At 39.8% G+C, this 20,246-nt stretch overlaps 1 protein-coding gene across 2 annotated transcripts in view; it reads right to left on the bottom strand.

Moving 5' to 3' along the window:
• The window catches only part of PAPSS2 (3'-phosphoadenosine 5'-phosphosulfate synthase 2), a 76,577-nt gene that overhangs the window by 20,517 nt on the left and 35,814 nt on the right, over positions 1-20,246 (bottom strand). The window contains exons 2-8 of one of the 2 annotated variants that reach the window (XM_012723943.1): positions 13,338-13,455; positions 10,886-11,121; positions 9,128-9,266; positions 8,408-8,526; positions 7,902-8,015; positions 5,452-5,563; positions 2,350-2,364 (exon numbers count right to left, since the gene is read on the bottom strand). In XM_012723943.1, coding sequence (XP_012579397.1) covers positions 2,350-2,364; positions 5,452-5,563; positions 7,902-8,015; positions 8,408-8,526; positions 9,128-9,266; positions 10,886-11,121; positions 13,338-13,455 — 853 coding nt within the window. The remainder of the gene's footprint in view (positions 1-2,349; positions 2,365-5,451; positions 5,564-7,901; positions 8,016-8,407; positions 8,527-9,127; positions 9,267-10,885; positions 11,122-13,337; positions 13,456-20,246) is intronic. The other variant, XM_004680893.2, reaches the window with a different exon arrangement.

Raw genomic sequence — 20,246 nt, 5'->3', positions numbered from 1 at the left:
AGTGCTGTGCTTTAACCCGCTGCACCACCAGGGAGGGCCACAGATTAGGAAGTTTTTTTAAATCTAACTTTCAAGATCCAGCACTGGAATGCCTCCAGTAGTTAAATATTTGAGATCCGAGTTCTATTCCTTTGGGTCATAAGAATTCCTTTAGTAGCTATGAAGCCAGACTCTGCAGCCTACTGCATTGCCCTTTTAAGTATTCTCAAAAAGTTATTGGGACCTGAATAATATCACAGGATGTAGACAGCAAACATTGGCAATAAGGAAATCCTATTCATCATAAAACCCTACAACCCATTCTGGGATCCCTTCTAAATCACACATAGGACACTATGCCTGGAAAGTGTTGATTTTGTCATTCAAATAACTCGGGTGTTGCAAAGTTCATGGGTTAGTAAGAGCAATCCAAGCCCTGGGCAGAGAATGCTGAACTCAGTCTGATATTCTCCTGTGCTCAGTTTCCCCACTTGAAAAATGGGTAGTAAAACACACAATCTATATAGCCCTGGAGTGCTGGGAGGGAGCAGACAATCAAGACTGATGATGAAAGACAATTAACCCACCACATAGTCTACTTGAGAAAAAGGGCGAGAGACTAACAAAAATTACCACGTTCCAAGATGCTGGTTGTCTAATTTAATTAGAAATCATGTTTCTGGGAATTTTGGATTACCAAAACAAAGCTAAAAGACCATAATATTTGACTCTGCTTATAAGAGGGGTTGACCAACCTAAAGGAAAAAAATGTAAAGCACAGACTGGATGGGATGCTGGAGGAAGACTAGATCTGTCTGCACAAGGTTTGTGGCGCTGTCTTCCATTGATTTTTCTGGGTGGACTCCAAGGAATACTTCACTTTCCTATTGCGATCACCTCCCTTGAGTCAGTAGGTTCCTGGCCAATGAAGCCTCTGCCCTACCTTCATCTTGGCCCAAAATGAAAATCTGGACTGTGGAAACAGCCCTCCCTAGCAGGTGGGAGATAAGAAACCTGCTAGCTGCTAATGATGCCCACTGAGCTCCTTAGCTACAAGTGCCACACAGTACAGCAGACTGAAGGCAGTTTCCCTATCATTTCAATCAACTGTTCTAATACCTAGCCTTATCCAACAAATTAACTCTGTGTTGACACTTTCTCTAAGGCTTTAAACATGGACTTAAACTTTCAGTCTTTTCCAAAGAAGGGCTTCAGCTTCCCAGGGGAATCATCTTGATTATTCCATTGCAGTATATTTCACTTTGGAAAAGAGGATTGTGTGTTTTAGCCATGGCTAGTTCAACACGTAGCTCCATCTTATTGCATAATTGTTTTTGAATAATTTTCAAGCCTCTTGTTTAATTTAACCTTATACATCTTCCCATCAGTTGCCTGGACTGTTTCTTCATTAAAACTAAATTCCTTTTCATTGCTTAACTAGGCTTTTTAATTTTTTTTAAGGAAAATGATACCAATACAATATATTTTCAGAATTTTACCTTTGTAGTCTGGTGCAGAATAATGCAGAAGTTTATAGACACAGCAAGTATGTTTACTGCCCATTCTACAACTATCAATCATCATAGTTGGAAATTAAATTCATGCATAATCAGACTTCTCAAACAAAGTACAATCACCCACAATCCAACCAGGTGCATCCACTTTAAACTGCATCTAAAATTGCTTATCCTTAAATAATTAAATATGTTGCATAAATGCAATAAAGATTTCTAGGTTTATGAAAATAAATGAAGGCTATTACTCAGTAGAAATAATTAGCAGAGAGCATCACATTTAAAAAAAATATCAGGAATAAACCTCAACAATTATTTAGAAACAAATTTAACCAAACTTTTGTTAACCAAATACAACAGTATAAACAACAGCTTCATTTGACTGAGAAATTTTTTATTATTTATACTCAAATTAACAGAAATACAGTAGCCACCCCCCCGCCCACTTCTTCCAGTTACCCAGACAATTGCTTTCAAAAAATATTATGTACTATAAGGTATTTTGAGAAAGAGACCATATTTACATAACCTTTATTTTACAGCATATTGTTATAATTGTTCTTATTATTAGGTATTGTTGTTAGTCTCTTACTTTGGCTGCTCATAAATTAAAATTTATCATACATGTATATTCATAAGACAAAAATTAGTATAGATGGGTTTTAGTCATCCACTTAAAATGTATACCCCACAGATAAGGGGGGTGACTACTGTATTATTCTATTATAACTGGTTGGATCATGAACTGATAGCAATATCTGCTAGTTCATTTGAATTTTTTTGTTAAGTTTTTACATTTCTAGTGTAATGTAACTAATCCCAATAACTTAGCTACTTGGAAAGTTAGAGTACATACCAGGAAGGGCCATGCCTAGAGAAATACAAACACAATTAAGAAACATGTTTTCAGCTCTCCAGCAAAATAATCTTAAAGCAACACAAACACATAACATATAAATATTCTAAGCTCTTAGTTCTGGTTTAAAACAAAATAAAACAAAACAAATAGAGACTCCATCTGATGGCAAAAAGTTGGTAAAACTAAAATTTTTATTGACTACTTTTTAATGCTATTGAATATTGTTCAAAGGCTTTATTCACTTGATTATCTGATTTTAAAAAGTTACATGGCAATAGCTCCTCTAATTCTGGAAAGTTATTTTGGATGGAGTTGATTATTTTTGATTTAGGGGGAAATAAGAACATTTAAGAAAATTAAAACCAGTAAAATGTTTTGAGATGACATGGTTGGAATAAAAAATAATACTACCTGCAGATTGTAAGTGATTAAACAATGTGCAATTGTTTGTTGGTGCATGAAAATGGCCACATGTTTGTGACTGCAGAAATTATTTCAAGTCTTCAATGGTGGTGACTCAAATTTTAACGAATGCATTTAATGATATCTATGTGGCTGACATATAGCCTAGCTATCTGATATATGAACAAATCACTTTTTAGGATTTTACGCTGCTTACTCAACCCACAAGTCTTCACTCAAGCCAAGCGCTGCCACAAACCTGCCAGGTACATAGAGGGCAGAGTGTTTCTTGGCCTCTTTTAGCATCTTCAGAGCTGCTGTCCAAGCAGGAGAGAGGCAGAGCCAGCTCCTTCTGCAGGAACAGCTCCTATTTAATCTGTTGTGTAAATGTATTACCTCAGATTTCCCTGAAATAGGGTTTTCTGACTTAAAAAAGAAAGTCTGACTGAAAAAAAAAAAAAGAAAGCTTGACAATCAGTGATGTTGCAGAAAGAACCCACTGGACTGGGGGTCTAGAAGAGGAATTGCACTGCCTGTTCCAAGGAGCCGAGATCTGTCTGTAATACCTCTGTGTAGCAGTTATAACGGCATATGGGGCACTCAATAAATATTTGTTAGTTGGATGGTGAACATCTTTTCTGTGCTTCTTCCGAACTGATGTGACCGTGGTCACATAACTAAGTCTCTTAAAGACTTCTAGTACTTGGAAGCCACAGGATTGTGAAATAGGTGAAGGGTGTGAAAAAGCACAAAATCCCAACTATTATAAAATCAGTAAATCATAGGAATGTAATGTAAAGCATGGGAACTAGAGTCAACAATATTGTATTATATAATAGAAAGCTGCTAAGACAGTAAATCTTAAATGTTTTCACCACATGGATAAGAACGGTAACTATGTGTCACAATGGATGTTAACTAGAATTACAGTTAGTATAGTGGTATACTATACACCACTACAGTGGTATACAAATACCACATTATTATGTGATAGATCTGAAATTACTATTACATTGTATATCAATTATATCTAAATCAAACAATTTCTAAAGATTTCAAGTTCTCTTGTTTATCCATGGTGAAGTTACCATAGGACCAAAGCTTCTTTTAAATTTTCAACATCCCAACAAGGTAGGTACAATTATTAACATCCCCATTTTACAGATTAGGGAAATGAGAGAATTTAAGTACTTTTCCCCAAGTTCATAGGCTATCACTGGCATATAAACCCAGACAGTTTGACTCTGTAATTTATTTTCTACTCACTCTGATTTTCTACCTCTTCCTAGTTACAGCTAGAGGTAGACGGCATGTAAATTCCTGATACCTGCTTTGACTGAGTGAATTATATAGGGATTTCTATAGTCCTAACTTTTAGTCCTAACTACAACTGGGGTTGCATATCCAGCAGACCCTGGTTACAGTGTTCAGGTGGTAGGGCCAGCAGAGAATCCCCAGGGCAGTCATGCAAAGTGTGAGGAACAGACCTTGCAGGTTGGAGAGGGACAGGGATTATGAAACCAGCTTGAGACTGAACTCTCCCACTCCCGAGTAGCTACACTGGTGAAAGGATGTACATGACTACAGGAGTTATTCCACTCAATCTTCTAAGAATGTAGCATTCATGGAACCTGCTAGAGAGTCCCTGACTAAGGTTAGCTGAGGGGCAGAGAACAGTCTCATGCTCTCTTGAGAGAGTCCATGAGTTACACAGGTCTATAGGTATGAGAACTTCTGTGGCGGGAGTAAATAGGCAGGATCTGCATCTCTGTGGGTACAAAGAGTGACATAGATTGACATGGCCAGTGTGTGTCACCATGGGCCTTACTGTAGACTACAGGAAACACATCATATAAGAATTGCCACAAGAACTTGGAAAGAACAGGTTTAGAACATGAACAACTTTCCCAAGGAAGGTCATCTGATTTTATTTTCTTTCTGAAAGGTTTGGAGCCCTGCTCAATATTATAAATTCAATGTGATGGTACCATTGACATTCTGCACTGAACTTTCCTTCTTGGTCTTAAAAGAGATGAATTTCATTTGCTAAATTCAGACAGCTCTAAGAAGAAAGTGATCATAGAAGAGCCTGGAAGTTTTCTGAAAACACAGGCTTTCATCAATTCTCTAAAAGCCATTCGGTCCAGAAAACTGCCTTCATACTACCCTATTAGAGTTTTGTGGATGGAACCTCCAAATATATTTCACGCAGAGGTGTGCCTCTTGACAATGGAGCATCCCCCAAGGACAGCAGCTATGAAACAATTTTTGACACAGAGACCCTGGAGAGTGGGAGGGGCCCTGCAGGTCTGCAACAGGCTGGATTGGTCCCAGCCACTGTGGCTTGAGTCTAGCACTTATAATGTTACTTCTGACCAACTGTTGTTTCTGAATCAGGGCCAGTGAAGGGCACAGCAGAGGTGAAACAGACTTGGCCTTCTCTCAGCTTGGACAAGTAACACCTTTATATTCCAATGCCTCAGTTTTAAGTAATCAATAACCCTTTTGAGGAACAACCAAAAAAAAAAAATCCTAAAAATAAAAGCCAATATGGAATAAAATTGGACCCCATAAAAGATCTAAATATTTGCACAAGATCAACCAAGCCAGGAGAAATATTTCTTGTTTCTGTGATGATTTCTGGGAAATATTCTTTTTTTTTAATAGCAAAGAGTAAGAAACCAAAAACCACCATACCATCTAGCAGGGTGTCAAAGTGTATAACCTGCAGGTACTCCTTCTCCCGCATAAAACCTTTGAGTGGAGTGGCCCAGCCTTCACTCAAAACTTGGACCCACTGAAGATCCAGCTGCAAGACACAAAAAGCAGTTGAACATTTCTATGAGCTCTGAATGTAGCCAACTGACCCTGGGGCAGGCTGTTCTTATTCAGTTGACAGGAGAAAGAAAGTAGAACCGTTTATGTTGTAAGAGTTCTCATCTTGGGCTCTCCCTGGTGGTGCAAGGGTTAAAGTGAAGCACTGTGAGGCTACCCACAGCCAATATAGCATGAGTTCGATCCCCAATCAGAGAGGTGACACACATGGTGCAGCAGACCTCTCCTGTCTCCCCTGCTTCTCCCCTCAGCAGTGTATTTCAGTCCATCTACCTCTGCCTCTGGTGAATCCTCTCACCCTTGCATCTCTTGCCTGTAACCCAGATCTCCTATGCATAAATAAATAAAATCTTTAAAAAAAAAAAAAGAGTTCCCATCTCTCATACAGCCTCACTTTCCTACAGGAGAGTGGTGAAAAGTTTTCCACTGAGATGATTTATTTGAATGCTATAGGCTATATATGTATATCCTTATGATGTGCAATTGGGTTGGAAAATGCACTGTTTATTTTGTCCATTTTCACTAAATGCACTAGTTATTTAACTGAATGAGACAAAATCTTTGACTCTAAGCTAAAAAGTCCAAAATTTTTAGTATGATCCTCAAAGCCCTTCAAATTTTTGCCCCTCAAGTTCAAGTAGAGAATTGTGCCTCTGCCTATTCACCACATGCAGGCTATTTGAGAACAAGGCTATTTGAGAACAATAATACACAATCTAACATGCATGTGTTTTCAGACTTACCCTCCTCTGCACCTGAAAACTCCTACTCATCCTTTAAAACCCACCTCATGAATCACTGCTCTGAAAGCTTTCCTGCCTCTCTAAGGCCAAAAGAACTAGTCACTAAGTTCTTTGAAGTTCTTTTGTAGCTTAAGACCATTTTGTTATTAGAGCAATCATTCTGCACTGTAACTATAACAATTATGTGTTTCTCTTCTACCTAAAGCATTGGAGGATTCAGAATTTATTTCGTAGAGACATAGAATTCCATTTACAAGTGTCATGATGTATTAGTCTAGAGTCTTCATAAGCTAAAGCAGGTTGCCAATTTGCCTCTTATAAAAAAATCCAAAGGTTTATTTTATTAAATTTATTTATTTGATTTTCGTACAGTATTTATTTCTCCCATCACACCGCACCCTGATCTATCACACAGTCCCTGTGCGCTTTCCTCCCCTGGTGTGTTTTGGCTCTTCCTCCCCTCGCTTGCCAGGGGATCTATGTTCAGCTTGCAAGTTTTGTCTTTTCCCTGACCCTCTGCTTGAGTCTCTACTTACATATTCCATAGGTAAGTAAAACCATCTCATACTTTTATTTTCCCTTCTGACTTATTTCGCTTAGCAAAATCCCTTCCAGCTCCATCCATGTTGCATAAGTGGCATGAAATTATCTTTCTTGATTCCTGAGGAGTAGTCCAATGTGTGTGTGTGTGTGTATGTATGTGTGCATACATATACACACACACACACCCCATCTTCTTGATCCAAATATATATATATTTTTAAATTTTAATACAAGAGTTTATTTTTACATCACTTTGTGCCTTTTTCCATCTCAGTTGCAATCCCCATGGACTTTCCATCACCAAATCACCCCGTGTGCCATCATCACAGTCCTGTCCAATTCCCCCCTCCCATTTCTGATCCCATTCCCCACTCCACCCTCATAAAATGTCTCTGGTATATGGTTGCTCATTATTATTATTACAAAATGTTCAAGGTTTGAATGGAAGACAAAACCACTACCAATGAGGACACAATCCACCCTATATTAGATTAAGGAATATTGACCCATAAAAAGGCAAGAGCATGTGAAAGGCAGTGACTGGCATTGTACCGTATATCTTCAAGGCAGTAAACTTAATGCAAACAAACTGTTCTCAGATTGGACTCTCCCCATTGAAGGATGAGTAGGATTTTCAGAGTAGCAAAATACTGAGGCGTCATGTCACTTTAGATCAGGGTTGCTTTCAGTTGTCTTCAAATTCCTTCTGATTTTCCAAAAACCTCTTGCATTCTGAACACAGCCTGAGTTCTCAGCAACTGCCAACAAGTAATCCTGCCCGATGCCTGTTCTCTGGCATCATTGAAGATATGACAATGATGTGAAATGGTCCTGTGTAAATTACCTTCCTGATCTGCCTCTGTAATGGTGTTGATCTCTTGGTAACAGATTTGCTGGCAGAAGAGGATTAAAAAGATTGGCAAAAACGAAGTATGGATATTGCATCTCTCTTACTTACCCCTTTCTTATTATTAAGAGCAACTGTCAATGGATTATAATGATTGATATTGAGTCTAATTCTCTTACCTGAGTAATTGCTAATGCAGGGAGAGTTTCAGCCTCAGCTCGAACTTGACTGAGTTTGTTTTCCGGCACAAAGAGTTCATGGATGCCCTTGATTACGGTATGGGGGACAATGTTCTGAAATGAAACAGAATGGGTAATAAATACAAGTGAAAATTCTAAAAATAATGCTTTAGAAAACAGATGATTTTACATGACTGTGTGAAAAAAAAAAATAGAGCCTCTCTGGTCGTGCAAGGGGCTAAAGCATAGAACTCTGAAGCTATCTGCAGACACTGCAGCACGAGTTCTATCCCCCCATCAGGGAGCTACCCAATGGCACAGCAGACCTCTTCTGTCTCATCTGCTGCTCCCCTCAGCATTGTATTTCAGATTTTCCTGTTCTGCTCCCCACCCTGTCTCTGGTGGATCCTCTCACCCCCCACCTCTGCAAGTACCCCAGTTGTTATCTGCATAAGTCAATAAATCTTTCAAAAATAAATAAACAAAATGACAAATGGTCTACCCACCTGTTCTTGTAGAAGTTCCACTACTTGTTGGACACAGTCATTCACAGAGGACAAGTTGGTTTTAAGCACAAGCTCTGGAGTTTCAGGTTTCTCATAATCAGAATCAATACCGGTAAATCCTGCAAGGCAGAAGGATGAAAATCACAACTTCCCCTGATGGAACAATCTTTTCATTAATTTGCATAACATATGGAGTAAACTCAGAATAATGTGTTAAACAGAAGATTCAGATTATATCAATTACAGAAAAGTTCTACCTACGATCTCCATCATAGGTTAGGAAATGTAGAGCTGAATTCTCAGTATCAAAAGTCCCAAATTATCAACAAAATCTGACAAGCTAAGGTCAAGTCCTCTGCAGCTGTTTTGACTCATAAAAGATATGAAGAAGGAAAACTCTGAAATATTCCCCCTAAACCCACACATGCACTTTATCCATTTTTGTTCTGCAAACTTTATTGCTTATGACTGAAGTATCAGTTCATGGCAAATACATGCCCATGTTTTCATAAGCCATATTTTCATTATTTCAAAATAAGCCATGACTTATTTTCATAAGCCATGGGCCTATTGATTATATTATGATTCATTAAAAAGGTGTGTATACCTATGTAATTTTGGAAAACAGATTGGAAATTTCAGAAAGATTTCTGGTGACAGACTAAGAAGAGTAAGCAGTAAAAAAGACTGGCAGAGGTTCCACTGAGCATGATATCCTACCTTTGATCTCTCCAGCTCGGGCCTTTTTGTAGAGACCTTTCACATCTCTGCTTTCACAAATGTTTAGTGGCGCATCTACAAATATTTCAAAGAATGGCAGTCCGGCTGATTCATGGATTTTGCGGGCATTCGCTCGATCCTGGAAAAATTTGTGTTAAGAATGTAAGAAGACTAGAAGGGATCATGCTTAGTAAAATAAGCCAAAAAGAAAAAGAAAAATACCGGATGGTTTCACTCATAGCAGAAGTGGAAGGGATGGGAGTGGGGGAGGGAAGAGGGGAAGAGAGAAATAAGTGTTATCGAGTGAAAATGAAAACAATGAACAGGTATAAACCAGAGACATTTTATGGGGGTGGAAGGGAGAAAGGAATCTGAGCTGGGGTGAGAAGAGTGCACTTGACTGTGGTGATTGCACGCGGGTGAATTGGTGGTGGGAAGCCCAGGGGGATTACAACTGAGATGAAAAATGTACAAAATGAAGAGTGATGTTAAAAAATAAAAGACTGAGGCCCTCCCTGGTGGCACAGCAGGTTAAAGCACAGCACTAAGAAGCTTAAGCCACTTCTGCATGAGTTCTATCCCCGCCTGCCCCTGAGGTGACCACATGGCTCGGCAGACCTCTCCTGACCCGCCCGCTGCTCCCCTCAGCAGTGTACTTGTCCATCTGCCTGTTCTGCTCCCTGCTCTGTCTCTGGTGAATCCTCTCACCCTCTGTATCTCTGGCATGTACCCCAGTTCTGTATGAATAAATAAATCTTAAAAAAAAATAAAAGACTGTAAGAAGAGGTTTCACCATAGAATTCTTTTTCCTTTTAATTTTTAGAAATTAATTATTTATTTTTTTAACTGAGGTTATATTGGAGTATCCCCATCAGGTATTACCACCATGGTGCACCCACCAAAGTCACCCCTACTCCACCATCACAGACCATTATACCTCCTTCCCTCTTCTTTTTCCTCTTCCATCCCCCCTCTCAATTCTCCAGTCAGCCATCAAGGGTTAGTTTTTCTGCTTCTCTTCAGCGGACTATAATTTAATTACTTTATATTACACATATTAGTGACACCATCCAGAGATTTCTGGTATTCCACAACCTTGTATTAACACTGGGGTTTGTGTTCTGCAGAGGTTGCAAGAAACTAGTCCTTTAGAGTAAGTCCAGAAATTTCATTCTAATAAACAGCCTTTCTTGAGGACTTTAGGGAAAATTATGGTACAGAATCTCTATTAAAGGACAGGGCTGGCAATAGGAGAACATCTCATTCAAAGGATATGTCCAAGACACATGGTGTCTTATTTGTAGCTCAGAGAAACTTGCTGTTTTAAAAACTAGAAAAGTGACACTCCACTTTGGTGATTTCAACATTAAATACAAATAAGCGGATGGCTTGGCAATGATCTGCCTCTTTTTTTTTTTTTTTTTATTGCTAAGCTAAGCATAAGCATCCTGACTTTAAAGAAATGACAGAACATTGGAATTTTTCTTGTTTAACTCCTTTCTGCTCTAGCCAAGTGTAACTTATACCTGGGAACTGGGAAGGTTTATGCCAACTGGTCTCTTGGCCTCTGGAAACTTTTTTTTACATAAAACCAATATTAAGTAGAGAAAACAAGGGATCAAGTGAGGGAAGAAAGAAATGCTGGGGTAACTCAAAACTGTAGCATTCCTTTAGGTTGCTTTCTACCTGACTCCTTCTCCTGGTAATTTGGAGCAGACTGTGTGTGTAAGAATCGTGTGCAATGTCAGATGCTTTCACCTTCGAGAAAGGAGAAATGAAGCTGGTGATGCAGACCAGACCAGCATCGGCAAACAGCTTGGCCACCTCGGCAATCCGGCGGATGTTTTCTTCTCTGTCACCAGGAGAGAATCCAAGGTTCTTGTTAAGGCCATGACGGACATTGTCCCCATCAAGGGAGTAGCAAGGGATGGCATGGGAGACCAGATATTCTTCCAGAGCAAAACTTACTGTTGTCTTTCCAGCACCAGAAAGACCTGTTCAGAATAAGCAAGACAAAGCAGACATTGTCTGATGGTAAATTATGACTGGATCCTAATTTTTACCTTATTTAAGTATAATCTCAAGTCAAAACCATGAGACTTTAAATCAGATATAGTTTACTACCAGATAACTACTTGCATTTCTTTCAAGTCCCCAAATAACATGTTGTCCTTATTAGGATTATGGCCTTTCAAAGTAATTGGGGCTCCTATATGAGGGTAACTGAGAGCTATCAACAGTCCTGGTGTGCTTGATTTTATATGCCAAAGTGTTTTGAAGATTAGAAAGTTGTACATACAAGTCCAGATTCTGGGTTTTCTTGAAAAATGTTAGGAAATCTGGCGACAATGTTGTCACAGCACTCATGACAGCTGGGTTGGAGGGGACCAGTAGCCCATGGGGACAGAGAGGCTCACCAATCGGCTAGATGTTGCTCAAGAGCCATGGAATCACAGAGCCCACACACTGCTGTTATGTTTCTGAGCTTTTTCCAAAGTGACCCTCAACCTAATGAAGATAGAGAGGTGTCCTGAACAAAGATGCATTCCTCTAGTCTAGAGGAAACAACAAAGAGCTCTAGTCTATCTGGTCAATGTCCTACCTCTATAATATGAGAATAAAAAAATTAAGTAAGAGAAGGTGATTTGTTAAGAGTAAGAAAAAAGGAAGTAGCCATTTAGTTTTTTTTCCTCTTTGACCAGTTCTTTTTTCAAGCATGTTCCACATTAGAAAAAAAGGACTCTGTGTGTATGTGTATGTATATACAAACAAAGCCACTGTCTCATCAACATACACGTAACAAGAAAGAAAGTTCTGGAGTACGCTGTACTTGATCTGTTGCTACACTTCACCTCTCGGGATTTGAGGTGAGGGTGGGGGACATTTCAGGAACCATGTCAGGTGGGCGCTGTGTGCTCCTTGCCACTGTCCTCACACCGGAAGCTGGAAGAAGTTGAATCCGTTGAATGAAACCAAAAAATGAAAGTATCACAGGCACTAGGGAAAAAGTTGAAAAAGAAGAATGAGACTGATTTAGCCAGGGACAGGAAAGACTCAGAATAGCAAGAAAAGATGTAAGGCAGGTCCCTGATTTTCAAATTCCTTAGAATTTCATCAGGTTAGAATAAATCAGCATTTAGGAGCAGATGGTCACATGTAAGTTGATTTCATAACCCAGATAAACATATCTTTGCATCTCTATTTGAGACTAACATAGCTATAAAATAAACCGACTATGTCAGAATATAGTCTTAAATTTCCTCTACTTGTACTCAGAGTATAAGGTAACAGCTCCGTACTAATTCCAGGAGTTCTGTTACTCAACTGTAGCTTTGACATTTCTTTTTCTTTTTGAAAGGACAGGTTTATTAGGATAAAGAGAGGCACCTGCATGGTCACAGGTGGACAGGAGAGCTACCAGCTTTGACATTCTGTGACCATAAAAACAGAAGAAAAGGGAAGTTGTTTGGTGACCTCAATTGGGTGGGTGGGTTATTTCAATAAATGTGTGGCTATTCTTGGCAAACCAGAAATTACTAGTTTTTCTTTTTGCACCGATTTAAAAAGAAAAAGATTTGTTTATTTATGCATATAAGAACTGGGGTACAGGCTAGAGGTACAGCAGGTGAAAGGGTTCACCAGAGACAGATAGGGGAGCAAAACAGGCAGACCAACAGAAATACACTGAGGAGGGGAGCAGTGGGTGAGACAGGAGAGGTCTTTTCTTTGGCCAGGGATTGAACTTGTGCTACAGTGCTGTAGATAGCTTCATAGTTCTACGTTTTAACCTGGTGCACCACCAGAGAGGGCCTCCTTTTGGCACAGATTTTAATGACTTTTTAAACTAAGTGCTCTTAGTATGTTAAATAGAAAACAACAAAGAATATCTCTAAATATTGAAAACTTTATGGGCAGTTACACCTTGACATCAAATTGGAGATGTCCCATTGAGAACTGACACCAAGTGTGTTTAGGCACAAAATTGAAACCTATGGAATTCCTGAAGTGAAGGGAATATCATAAATGACTCCTTCTTTCCTTTCTGGTCAAAGAGGAGAAAATTTTAAAAATTCTGTGACTTAAAAGTTCTACTTCTCACAATTAGGTTTCAACTACAACTCTCAGTCTCCTCCTAATATTAAGCTAAACAAAGGGAAAAAAATAAATATTGTGTGTAACAAGTTAATTGAGTCATAGCAGCATGGCATACCTGTGAGCCACACAGTGCATCCTCGGAACCCTCCCCTTGTTCCAACCACCTGTCCTCTCTTGTTCCTGCTCACGTGGTGGGCCTGATAGACGACATTGGTGGATTTTTGCTGGTTCTCCTACAAAACAAGACCAAGCATAATATTTGATTAATACAATATTAAGCATAATATAAATATACTAAGATAACATTATACTCATTACCTTCCCTAACAGAAACCTCCTATCTAGCTGGCTACAGGGTTATAGTTATTAATCCACTAATTTTGTTCCAGCACTCAGAGTGGAGGAAAGTTCTTTTTTTACACTGGCGGGCTCAGAGGAGAATCTGTTCCAAAGTCTAAGCCCCCAACAATTAAGTTATAGGGCATTTATTGACTTAGAGCAAGAGGTACAAGAAGCAGGGAAAGCATGAATTAGCTCCTGGCCTTGACAGCCGTATCAGCTGTTCCCTGAAACTGTTAATCTGTATGTTCTGTCTCAACTTCAACAAGTCAGTCTGACACCTCCCACTTCAATTTATGAACAGACACTGCTTTTTCCCTTTTCTTTTCCTTTTCCAAAGGTTTATTTCAGTTATTTATGCATACAAGAAATGGTGTATAGGTCAGAGGTACAAAGGATGAGAGGATTCACCAGAGAGAAAGTGGGGAGCAGAACAGGTTGATTGACTGAAATACACTGTTGAGGGGAGTAGTGGGAGAGACAGGAGAGGTCTGCCAAATCATATGGGTCACCTCCCTGGCTGGAGATCGAACTCATGCTACAGTGGCTGCAATAGCTTCACAGTGCTGTGCTTTAACCCTCAGCTACCAGGGAGGCCCAAAGAGACATTGCTTTCAGAATACTGATCACGGAGCTTTTGAAAGTATAATTTAAATGATGTAGTTCTCGATATATTGTAAAAGTTCTGGTTCTATGATATTTTAGAATGTGCATCTTTTGGTAAAGGTGAGGGAGATGTCTTTGATTCTATGAAAGCATGTTCTCCCCAGAGTCCTATGGACATGGAGTAAAGACAATCCAAAAACTCCAGCTGCTGAGGAAATACTGGGGTGAGGCTGGTTGAACTTCACTTTCCAAAGAGCCAGGGAGAAATCCTGATCAAAGAGGAAAGAGTTAAAGGAAGTAAAACCCTTCTCATTCCCCACCCAGACATCATGGTCTTCCAAAAAGTCCTGCAGCAATAGAAATACACCTGTTAGTCTCAGAAACTAATTCAAACCTCAAGTCTTTATTTTGACTGTAATAAAAGCAGCTCAGAGAAGTACAGATAATCTGGCCATAAGCTGATTGGATGATACATGTATGATAAATAAAAACAGTAAAATGAGCTAATAAATGCAGCTTTTTGGTGGACATTTTTTTTTTAAAGATTTATTTATTCATATAGAACTGGGGTACAGGCCAGAGATGTGAAGGGTGAGAGGATTCACCAGAGACAGAGTGGGGAGCAGAACAGGCAGATCAATGAAGTACACAGCTGAGGGGAGCAGTGGGCGGGTCAGGAGAGGTCTGCCACGCCATGTGGTCACCTCCGGGGCAGGCGGGAATCGAACTCATGCAGAAGCTTCTTAGTGCTGTGCTTTAACTCGCTGCGCCACAAGGGAGGGCCAGTGGACAGTTTTTTTAAGGTTTATTTATTTATGCATACCGAACTGGGATACAGGCCAGAGGTGCAGGGGCAGAGAGAGGATTCGCCAAAGACAGAGTGAGGAACACAACATACAGGCTGACAAAAGTACACTGCTGAGAGGAGCAGCGGGCAGGTCAGGAGAGGTCTGCCGCGCCATGTGGTCACCTCTGGGGCAGGGATTGAACTCATACTGAAGTGGCTTTCGCTTCTTAGTGCTGTGCTTTAACCTGCTGCGCCACCAAGGAGGGCCTGGTGAACATTTTTTTAAACAACACAAGACCCAAGAAGGGTGGAGTAGGGAGAACCCATAAAAGTGGTTAAGTAAAAAGGTTGGGAGTTACCCAAACATGTCCTTGGTGTGGTAACTGAATTTCTTCTAACAACAGATGTAATCCAAGTTGCTGAACTATAAAAAATCTGTGGAGTCTCAAGCACCACACATACACACCCACCAGAGCTAAGAAAGCATCAATATTCATTGAGCAAGACCAGGAAGTCTTAGAAAACTCTGGACCACGTGAGGGTAACTGATATATTCTGGAGCAGATTAAATCGCTTCTTTATGCCTCCTCCTTTGGGGATTAAAAAAAAGCTTATATGAAAAATAGATGTGAACATACTCTGTGAATGGTAAGATTTCTACCAATGTGAATGTTTATACATTTTTTAAAAGATTTATTTATTTATGCATATAGAACTGGGGTACAGGCCAGAGGTGGGGGTGTGAGAGGATTCACCAGAGAGAGTGGGAAGCAGAACAGGCAGGTGTACTGAAAAACACTGCTGAGGGGAGCAGCGGGCAGGTCAGGAGAGGTCTGCCACACCATGTGGGTCACCTCCCTTGCTGGAGATTGAACTTGTGGCTGCAGTGGCTGTGACAGCTTCACAGTGCTGTGCTTTAACCTGTTGTGCCACCAAGGAGGGCCCAGTTTATATTTTCAAACAGGAAAGGCTGGAGCTTGTTGGGTTAGGACCAGTGCAATGATTTCAAGTCACGGGGGAGGAGCCCAGTTTTGGCCCTGGGGGACTCAGAACATCTGCTGGTGGCCTGCTAGGAAGGCACAGAGCTGATGCAGGCAGGGACTGGCATTAGCAGGGAACAAGGAAGGAGGTGTTGAAAGCTGAAACCAGCTGGGTCAATTAGCTAAAATCCTCTGAAGTTAGAGTCTGTGATCACACACCAAGCAAAGCTCATGAGAATTCAAGACTTGGGAGGATCTGAATATAGAGGCAGAATGAGGCACACTAGACAGAAGTGGCTGACGTTAGAAGGTTCAAAAATGGGAACTTGCGGCTAGTCTGAGACATTCTATCTGTGTTTCCACTAAGTGAACAAATCCCCTTATTAAATCCTGAGTCTTTGGAGCCAAGTATACTTTATCACTCAAAGGTAACATTAAGATTTCTTGTCTTCTATTTCCTTGTTAATCACTATCATTAATTTAAAGAACACCTTGTCTGGGTAGCAGACCAAAAGTCATTTATTCATCATTCATTGACTCATTCCCTCAACGTTTATATAAATGAGCTATGTTCCAAGGGCCATTCCAGGCACTTGACTATAGTATTGAACTAAACAGAATCCCTGGTATCATTTGGGGGTAGGGGGGTGGGGGGTATGAAGATAAAAACATCAAGAAACTGGGATCCCACTCTCCAAAGGAACGGGGAGATCTCATCTGTATCTTGTATGAAGATATATAAATAACACCACTGAGTCAATAATAGAAAGATCACCAAACATTTAAAAATGGTCATTTCACAATGGTAGATAGACAGTGGCCAGGAAGCACTAATGAGCACTCAAGGTCATTCGTCATGACAGAAACACATAATAAAACAAAAAGGAGATGCTACTATTAACAGTCAATGGCATCAAGGTCTGTCCTCATATGACAGTGAAAGTATAAAGTGGTCCAACCATTCTAGAAAAAAGCCTGACAGTTTCTTATCAAACTAAACACATACCTTCCCTATGACTCAGCAATCCAATTCATACACATTTAGTCAAGAGAAATGAATTATCCACAAAAATAGTTGCAAAAGAATATTCTTACCAACTTTGGACAAAAACTAAAAGTAAACAAGTGTCCCTCAATAGAAAAATAGATAGCAAAACACCCATTAAATAGAAAAGAATCTACAGGAAAATGCAAACTGGAGACTAATTATATAATGGAATACTACTCAGTGAGAAAAAGGAAGAGACTGCTGACATATGACATGGATGATAATAAATGAAGGCATTATGCTGAGTCAAAGGCATTATCCTTCACAAGAAGCTTCATATGATTCCATTTAAGGCCCCAAACCTAATTTACTAAGGTAACTGCCCATGGATAATGGATATGCTCTATATTTTGACAAGGGTTTGAGTACACAGCTGTTTGCATTTATTAGCACTCACTGACTGTATATTGTAGATGGTCATTTCATTGTTTGTAAATTCTACCACAGGCCAAAAAAAAAAAATCCTCTAAAATAAGCATACAAGAAAATACATATTGAGATTCAGATGGTGAAATGTATTGTTCAACACCAGTGCACTTATGCACAAGAGACTGATCTTAGTCAAAACATATTTGACTTGTCACTGTCCATTGTAGCATGAATGCCCACAAGAGTTTAATTTGTCCACAAGAGGTTTGTTTTCTCTCTTTTGGCTGTTTCTTTTCCCTACAGGCAGAGATCTGGAATAAACTCCAGACTTTGTTAGTGTTCTGTGGAAACTTTGCTATGATCCTGTTAATTGCCTCCCCAATAAATGCTCAGTTTTCAAAACCAGTTCAGATCCCAGCGGAAGGAAATACTCTACTATAGTGTTTAATAGCTGATCTCTGAAAATTTGGTTTTTATTAACTTTATCTTAATCTTGGGTGTTTTTATAGGTTTTCTATCACTTCAACAACATTTAAACAAACAAAAACGTCTTTTTAGATCACTAGGTACTGGGCTTTTGGTTCAGGAAGAAATTTTGCTTATTTATCACAAATTTGCCTTTCTCCAAAAGGCTAACAGATGAAATAGAAGCAGATGTTTTGAACTTTGCTTCAAAGGGGGAGGGGCAGCCAAAAACATTTTGTTTCTGAAATCTCCACTACCTTCAAAAGAGCATGTGGTGTTCTAAGCTTTGGAAAGAAAGTGGCTGTGAGAACAAGGATTCTTTCGATGGAAAACAAATCACTTGTTAAGGAAAAAATGCTTGCCTCCCTATGTGTAGAAACAGAGCATACAGACATCCTTGGTACCTTGTCTGACACTGTCAATTTGCAGGAAGTGGCCCAGAAACCACAAAATTGGTGGTATACTTCTATTCTGGATTTCTAAGGAACATATTCCAAAGGTCCCTGGTCCAGAAACACTCCTTCCAGCATGGACAGCAGTCACATGAGTATGAGTTTTGCAGTCCAGCAAACCTGGGTTTAAAATCAGCCTCACAGACTGCTTGGTCTGTGGCCCCTGGGCAGATTATTAACATTTGAATAACCATTTCTTGCTCCAGAAAGTGGGGTTTAGAATAGTTTCCTCACAAGGTGTTGAAAAGATTGAATAAAGTGATTATATATATAAAATATAGAGGAAAAAACTGGACACATGGCAAGATGTTGAATCTGATGAGGCCCAGGTGGCATTTAATGTAGTCTGGAAAAAATCATCATTGTTGGAGAAAACACTCAGATTTAGAAGTGTTCTGGAGATTTGGATCCACTCAAAGGCAAATCTGGGGAGGAAATGAGGGGACTTGTGGTCAAGTCAGACAACGGAGAAAATAGCACTCGATAGGGGTGAAGAGTCACACACACACTATTGTGGTTTTCATTATCATTGTCTTTGACCCAAGGGCCAGCCAGTGAGAATGTTTTCTGAGATTGTGCTGACTATCACTCAGGAATCCTTATTTAACAGTACAGACATGACCTTTGCTTCCGGTCAGCCTCCTGAACTCAGGATTCCAGACCTGTAACCAAGCCCAGGTTTACAGTGTCTTTGCCAGGTCCACCCCCTCGCTTTCATTTGTAGTGCGGAAAGGAATGTGCAAAGGAGCTTCTGGAACTCAGGTCGGGTAGGTTGAGTCAGGGAAGAAACCTCAGCTTTGATTTTGCATGTCTAGAAGGAAAAAGCCACATGGGAAAAAAGATTGCAGATGATTTGTGGGGGGCATGTCGGACTCAAATACAAGCATGAGTCACAGTGTTATGAAAGAATGAAAAATGAGGACGCTGGAAATCACGTGTCAGGTTATGAATTTCCCAATGTTCAAAGGTTTTGTGTATATAATGTCTTCAATAAAAAAAAGTGCAAGTGGATTTGAATTCGATCTACACAGTCCTACCTCCCACACAGCTCAAACAAATCCACTTTACTTCTCCAATTACAACTCTACCCTATCCCCTTTGAACTTGGCCCTCACTCCAGTGGGGCTATGGTTTCACTGATCTGCTGATTAGAATTGTCCCATAGTGCTCTGGCCTTGCAGTTGCAGTTTATTTAAAGATTCATTTTGGAAAACAGCACGCCCTATAATTGCTCTCTCGTCTCATAGCAGAAGCTCTACTTTCACAAGCATTATGATACTTAGTCACCAAAACCTGGGAACTAAGGAGGCTGGGTATTGTCACCTACTTACAGGTCTGCTTGATAAAAGACCTACACCTGATGGGAATGCAAACTAGTACAACCGCTATGGAAAGCTGTTTGGAGGTTCCTCAAACTGCTACAAATGGGCCTTCCAGTGACCCTGCAATCCCATTCCTAGGTATCTACCCAAAAGACACAAAAACACTGATTCAAAAAGATACCTGTACCCCCATGTTTATTGCTGCTTTATTTACGATTGGAAAGACATGGAAACAGCCCAGATGCCCAAAAGTGGATGACTAGATTAAAAAGATGTGGTACATATACACAATGGAATATTACTCAGCAACCAAAAAAAATAAACACATGTCTTTTGCAGCAACATGGATGAAGCTGGAAAATATCATGCTTAGTGAAATAAGACAGAAAGAAAAGAAAAAATACCAGATGATTTCTGTTATACTCATAGTAGGAGTATAACAGACCAGGCGAGAAAATAATAATAATAATGAACAGCTATATATCAGAGACATTTTATGGGGGTAGAGTGGGGAATGGGATCAAAAACAGTGGGGGGAGGGAAATGCACTGGACTGTGGTGATGGCACATGGGTGATCTGGTGATGGGAAGCCCATGGGGATTACAACTGAGATGGAAAAATGCACAAAATGATGTAAAAATAAACTATTATATTA

Source organism: Condylura cristata, unplaced genomic scaffold (assembly GCF_000260355.1).
Source record: "Condylura cristata isolate star-nosed mole 26May11 unplaced genomic scaffold, ConCri1.0 scaffold00011, whole genome shotgun sequence".
Lineage (NCBI taxonomy): Eukaryota > Metazoa > Chordata > Mammalia > Eulipotyphla > Talpidae > Condylura > Condylura cristata.
This window is presented reverse-complemented; position numbering and strand designations above follow the sequence as displayed.